The 7,004-nt window shown below is 41.6% G+C and overlaps 1 protein-coding gene across 1 annotated transcript in view; it reads right to left on the bottom strand.

Moving 5' to 3' along the window:
* Positions 1-216: 216 nt before the first annotated feature.
* Positions 217-7,004, bottom strand: part of LOC138006635 (DNA topoisomerase 2-binding protein 1-A-like) — a 25,657-nt gene continuing 18,869 nt past the window's right edge. The window contains exons 11-14 of the mRNA XM_068853085.1: positions 5,584-5,972; positions 3,736-3,931; positions 2,309-2,492; positions 217-1,010 (exon numbers count right to left, since the gene is read on the bottom strand). Coding sequence (XP_068709186.1) covers positions 766-1,010; positions 2,309-2,492; positions 3,736-3,931; positions 5,584-5,972 — 1,014 coding nt within the window. The 3' untranslated portion in view covers positions 217-765. The remainder of the gene's footprint in view (positions 1,011-2,308; positions 2,493-3,735; positions 3,932-5,583; positions 5,973-7,004) is intronic.

Raw genomic sequence — 7,004 nt, 5'->3', positions numbered from 1 at the left:
TTTACTGACTTGCCTCTTAGAGAAGCTGTCCGCAACCCGCAATCGCCGTATTTCAAAAGCAGACGCGACCCACAGAGATAATTTGACGACCACGAATTTGGATTGACTGAAAAATAATGACGACCAAAGTTTCTGGCAGCAGGAGGTTGTGACACTCACCAACCCCCCCACCCCCCATCCTGCCCCCCAAACTTGAAATTAAGGAAGGAAACGTGGTGAGGAGAATGTTTTTTTAATTGAAATGGGACGTATAACAAAAGATAGATGTGTGATAAAAGTAATCATGTCTAAAAAATGACTCAGCAACAACATAGTTCCACTCTGTAAAACACTACTTCCAACGTTAAAAGTTTGCCAGATCACATGTAGTTGTCGAATTAAAACTTTGAACAACGCTTTGTATCCAATATACTACCGAAGAAACCAAATCAACTAACAGCATTGAAAGAATCACTTTTACCGCCATAATTTTGACGAAGAAACATGGGTATTTCGAACAGCAACCTCGCTTTTATGAATCAATGGCAAAGTGAAATGCATCAAGATATTGATACCGCGAAAACGCGAAGAATGATCTCTCCTTGGGGCCAACGAAAAACTGTGTAAGTACGAACAAAAACAGCCAATTAGGAAGCTGCAAGTGAGTGAAAAAGTTATTGGTATCTCGCTTTACATCAACGCGTTGCCACGTCTTGAAAACTGGAGCTAAAAAACGGATTTATTTTGTCGGACACAAGTGTGCAGTATTAGGTACGTATACAGACGCTACAAAACACGCTGTTTTTTATCACAGTTTGTCAAGTCATGGTCTCCCTTTCGTTTTCTCGACTGAGAGGAAACTGGTTTGTTTGTTTCCGATTGCGCACTCAGCTCAGGAACCTGGTACTTCTGTGGTCGAGGGGGAGGATCCTGCATCAAATACTCGGCAATGTAATCCGGTTTTAAGCACCAAACACTGTCCCTTTGAAGCAAGCTCAGCTCTGACACGTCCACTTTCGTTTTGGGTAAATCTGAAAAGAAATCACGTACACAACCATGGTTGAGGCCACACTTGGGACTTAAATATGATTATCCTGGCAGGCCGCAGTGTTTTTGTTTTCACGGCAGAGTGAATCATGCGACCTGCCAAGCCGCAGAAAGCAGACGGTAATCGGAAGGTTGCGGCGTGAAAATTGATAAAAACTGGTATTTTAATTTTTCTCTCCATGAAAAAGTGCTAGATGTCAGGGTTCAGTTGTTCAAGCCAGAGTTAGTGGCCTAACTCTGTTCAAACCCTGATTACGCTAATCCTAAATCACAGGAAACTTAAATTGCTGTTTATTTTATAATTTAAAAAGTTTCCACAAGTGTCTTAGCCTTCAATTTTGACTTATGCCACTTTTGCTTTCCCTCAGCATAAAATAAAATTACTTTGACGGGTAGAATTCGAACCTGTGGTCGAATTTAATGGCGGATTAGTGATAATCGGATTTTGAACAACTGGGCCCAGTATGTAACAGGCAAAAGATGAACCAAAATCAAACAAGTTTTTTTAATTTTATTTGTGACATAGAGCGAGTTTCAATCGAGTGTCGTAAAACCAAAACCAAAATAATTACTTTGGCCAATCAAAAAGGACGGAGACAATCCAATAAACCAATCAAAACTCAAAGTAATTACACGTAGCCGACACAAAGCGCGGGAAAATGTGCACGCGCGAGCCACGATTGGTTTTGGTTTCACAATTTATTATCCTTGTTGCTTCAAAAAACCAGACATTAAAAGATATGCTTAAAATTTAAGTAAACGGTTCAGTTTGCTCTATCAAGTTTTAGTATAAATACACAGGTGATTATACAAAACGCGCGCTCTCATTGGCTCGCTATCTCGGATTATCAGCCGAAAATCACCACGACGGACAAAATGGCTGCTAGCAGTCGTTTTGCCACTGTAAGTGAAGATGATTCCGCGTTGAAATGTTTTTTTTTTTACTCATTTTTGAAAACAATCACCTGTGTATTTATACTAAAACAATTATTCGCCTCAGGCTCAGTGATTATCGGTGAATATTCACCTGATGTTCACCGATAATCATTTCGCCTTCGGCGAATAATTGTTAAATAATTGCAGGCGGGAGATTGCTAAGCACGAAAGAAGCGTAAGAGTCGCACGAAGCGATAGCCGAGTGGACTCTACCTTCTTGAGTGCTATTATTCCATGTATTTCTATTCCGGAACACGGTCAATCGAACGCACCCTTATTAAAACCCAAGGAAACTGAAAAAAACGTAGGACAAAGCCGTGGAAAAACTATGTTTAATCACACTTACCTAAAAATGCATGCGTGAACTCGTCAGTGTTTTTAAAAGGAGGCCTGCTTGCTGAAACCTTGGCTCCTCCAGCTTCAAGCAAGCGTTTAAACCCCGGCTGACGTGACTTGTCAACACACAAGAGTACGACCCAGCCATTGAATGCTCCACAGATATGCGCTCCACGACCATTCGCCGCGGACAGCTGCGAGTAAGGAAATCAACGACAGGATATCCGAATTCAATATGATATTTTCAATGAAAGGAATGTATGTTTGAAGTGCACGTTATTATATAGACAGAAGATAGAAGTGATCCTCGCAGTTTAGTGGACAATTTTATTTTAATTAACAAACAGGCCAATTTCGTATTCTCACAGGTGGACTGGATCTAGCATGAAATGGAGGCTAATGCGGGCAAATTAATTTGCATTTGACTCCATTTCATGCTAGATCCAGTCCAGCCGTGAGAATTCAGGCGGCTTCAACGGGATTCGAACCTATGACCTCTGCGATGCCGGTGTAGTTGCAATTGGTTGTAAAGGTAGTTAAGTGCGAGATTCACTTCTATCTTCCGTATAATCTTCTCTAATCATAACCATTACAATTTTCTCAAATTTGATTGGTGCATTAAAAACTTTATTTTTCACTAATTATTGTGTAGGGTTGAAATCGGAAAGTGCAATTTGGACAGTTGGCGTCCATTTCGGTCTGTAATCATACTCGTGATTAAACAAATCGGACTCCCGCGTTGTTAATCACTCGTATGATTACAGACCAAATTGGGCTCCACTCAGTCCATTACCATTATAAACAGACGAAAGAGATAATCACCCCTGCCATAAAGGCAAGCCACTCCCAAGAAAGAGGATGTTTCGCGTATTTAATGAATGGAAATCCGGTATTTAAACAACGCGAGTTTGTCTGGGTGACACAATAAGACCATTTTCCTTTTTTCCCATTTAAGCGGGGTGAACAATTGGCATTTACTTCATAATAATATTGAGAGAACGCTCAATTTCAGTCTTGGCAGCAAAGCGGGACAATATTGTCACGTGGGGCGCATCAGAACTCGTAATCGGAAGGTTGCGGGTTAGACTCCCGCAACGGAGCACTCGGAAAAATCCGAGTATCTCCGAATCACCACCGAGAAATATCAGTACAGCATGATTTTAAACTAACTAGAATGTTTAATGAAACAGCGACTTTAAGATCAGAGGGTAGTGCCCCTACAACTGAGAGTTTTCCGTTTTGGAAATGCGCACTTAGGACCATTTCGAGGTCTAAACCCAATGATCGCTCAGACCTGATTTTTTTAATTTGCGCGCGTAACCCAACTCCTGAATCACCTTTAAAAGATACAATTAAGTGCAAGCCAAAGAGAGATAGTGCTTTCATATTTCTCCGGGAAAGGTTTGCTGAACAAAGAGCGTCTGTGTTATTCCTTACCGCTCTCTCTTCAATAAGCTTGAGTCTCCAGCGCTGAGCTGCTGCAGCAAGCTTATTGTACGGCTCTCCGGGGATCTCCAGGCCCCATTCATGAGATGCTTCGTCCACGAAAAATCCAGCTTCCCGACTGGCTTCCAAATAGGACTTGTGCAATACCCACTTGCCAGCTGCCACTGCGGCAAGGTACTTCTCATTTCTTGTGGAATAAATCAAATATAGGTAATGAGACAATCAAGACTAAAAAGCTTTCCTGCCAACGGAGGTCTCTTTTCTTTTGCGTTCGCTGGGCTAACGAGTACGGGAAAAGAGACCACTAATTTCTCCGATCTTGCATGACACAACTGCCCTTATTTAAACTCAAACGCCCCACAGGTGTTTAGATGAATCCCACTTTTAAGCTTAGAAGACCACTCCAAAAACAGGGGAGATGGTGCTCATAAATGGACCTGTTTGGCTTCGCAGGCAAATTGACCATTACTCTTGTGATCACTCGAGAGTCAAAGAGGAACAGTTCCGTCATATTTCCTCCCATCGTGTGAATGGTAATTTTTGAAAGAAACAATAATTATTGCCCAGAGCATGATCACGGCTCTGTAAAAAACAACAATAATAACAACAACAACAACGAGGAAAAAGAGGCCCATTTGTTTCCAACATACGCTTTGGCACTCGAACAATGTATTTGTATAAGAAAGGAATAAGGTCTCAATTTCATCAAGGCAATCTCGTTCCCATTCACAGGTCAGGGTACTGACGACGCTAACTGCTTCAGCTTGAGAACGCGTTTTCAAAATACATTTTAGGGAGTGTAAGAAATCACGACGGCTACGGCGACGAAAACGTCACTTCACACTAGTAGTTTGAGCTATTCTAAGTGTTTCATGACGCTTCCATCTTGTGTATGTTGTACGATATGGGAAAAGTATGCTACAACCAGATTGTTATGTACGGATTTGAAACAAAGAGTGAGAAGGAAAGATTCACTGTTGTTTCTCCACGTTGTCGTCAAAACCTGAAAATTGGTCATTTTATGTTATTAGGGATTTTAAGATTTACGACGGCGACGGTCGACGAAAACGTCACCTCAAAATATAACTTGGCTCAATCGTAAGTCTTTCGCGATTATTCAGTTTAGTTCGCGTCGTACAATATGGGCAAAGTACCCTGAAAATAAATCGGTACGAGCGGTTTCAAATTTAAAATAGAGAATGAAGGATTCTCTGTTGCATGCTTTAATACGTTGTCGCCAAAACTTCAAATTTGGTGATTTCTCGTGGTCGTTATGCAGAGGACCGCAAACATACTTGCTAATGATATTATTGTTTTGTTGCGTTGTCGTAGTCGTAGCCGTCGTCGTTTCTTAAATTCCCTGTTGTTTTGACGAGAACGGGAGAGAAATGTACAAAAATGCGTGCCGCACGTGCAGCACGATAAATATTACTGCTTTTTGGCATTGTCGTTGCCGTGGCCGTTGTCGTTTCTTGAACTCCCTTTTATTGTTGTGACTACTCCGCCATTAGGGACCTTTAGATCGGAGGACGTGGACGTTCACACGTACCAGTTTTCCGTACTGAGAATGCGCATAAGGTTTGGAGGCCGACATTTTTGGAAGTAACGCACTTGCAGTCGTCCTCGTACTCCGATTTAAAGGTCCCTGATGTCTTTCTCATTGAGCCTTCCATTTTGTTGCGTTTTTCTCGGTGCCATTGTTTTGCGCAGAAAGAAAACGAAAATTATACAAACACAGAACGCGCCAACAAGGTCATTTTGTTTTTGCTCAGTAAGCCTGCTTGTCTTACGCTTGCTTTTGTCTTGGCTAAGCGTTTTCTTTAAACCCGTTGGACTCACCTATTTGGTTTCCCAACTACCACGTGCGTGCACTCGGGATTGAAGTAAACAGTGTCAAAGACTTGTCCTCCAAGTTGCTCAATCAGCGCTGAATAATCAATCTTCTCTTGAGGTGTCATCACTGACAGGTGAAACTTGGGCGTGGTCGGACCTCGTGGTTGCGTTTGAGCCAGCGCTGTGCCATCCAGTAGATTCACTGGCTGTGGTTTAAGAGTGTCCTTGATTTGAAGGCCAATGGGCGGGGCTGCTGGTGTGGAGCTGGAGATGGGAGATGGAGGTTCGGATCGGATTGTAGCGCTCAACTGCCTCACATGACGCTCGACTTCGATGTTTTCGTGTTCAACTATTTTTTCCGCAGCTATGGAATCCTTGTCATTGACCCGTTCATTCTGAAATACAAAGTAAAGACGAATGAAAGGCGTAATCGAATGGACGCATAACTTAAGTTTTGCAAACCTACGACTTTTTTTGACAAACCGATGAAGGAGATCAAACCAGTTTTTCGTAATGATGAGATATCTGTCAGTTGAATTCATTGGTATTTCTGGAATGCACAGTTGCAAACCTTTTTCAAATCCATGTCCGTCCCTACATTATTATAATTGGCTGGAGTCGACAAAAAGTACTTTAGTCCTTTATGGCGAAAATAGAGTTGCACTGCTCTTTTAAGCTGTAAAGACAACGATTCACGACTCCGATCGATGAGAACACAGCGGGAAAATACGAATTCGCATTCGCAACTCGTTACGCGTGCAGAAGAGCAGTGTTCGTGTTAACCAAAAAAACCTGAACGTCTGTCGCCGCGGGCTCTCGATCTTCCGAGAAACTTCACTTGGTAATTTTCACTTTGTTGTTGAGAAAGGAAGGCAAAGAAAAATACGACAAATGTATGATGCTCATGCTAGTTTCGAGAGCCATTCAATTCCTCATTTCACCTGGTTTTTGACCTTAATTCTCGTTTACGTCGACGGCTTCGTTCCTTAAAATCCCTACTCAGTGTCAAGTGTATCCACTGCAACTACGTAGCTTGAAGGGAACCTCCACTCTCACTGAACAATAAGTTAAAAACGGGAGAATAACTTATGCAGTAAACGTTTTGTGAATCTTTTCAAAACAAAGGGTATCAGAAAACAATATTCTAGGATCTCTTATTTTCACTTTCAAATTTTCATGCCGCCACCATTTTGAATGTTTGTGACGCGTTTGGTTACTGTATTTCTCTGACACAAAGAGCTTATGTACAACAACAATAGATGGCAACCATAAAACCTAAGAAATTTGAAAACAAAAATAAGCAATAATGAAATTCAATTACATGTACTTCGAATATAAACATTTTCTTTGAAAAGCTTTCAAACAACCACACCGGCAATGGCGACGAAATAGCAACAAGCTGTATACTTAATGAGGAAAAGCAATAG

The sequence above is a fragment of the Montipora foliosa genome, chromosome 6, assembly GCF_036669935.1.
Source record: "Montipora foliosa isolate CH-2021 chromosome 6, ASM3666993v2, whole genome shotgun sequence".
NCBI classification, from domain to species: Eukaryota; Metazoa; Cnidaria; class Anthozoa; order Scleractinia; family Acroporidae; genus Montipora; species Montipora foliosa.
Note: the sequence above shows the minus strand (reverse complement) of the source record. Positions and strands in the feature narration are given on the sequence as shown.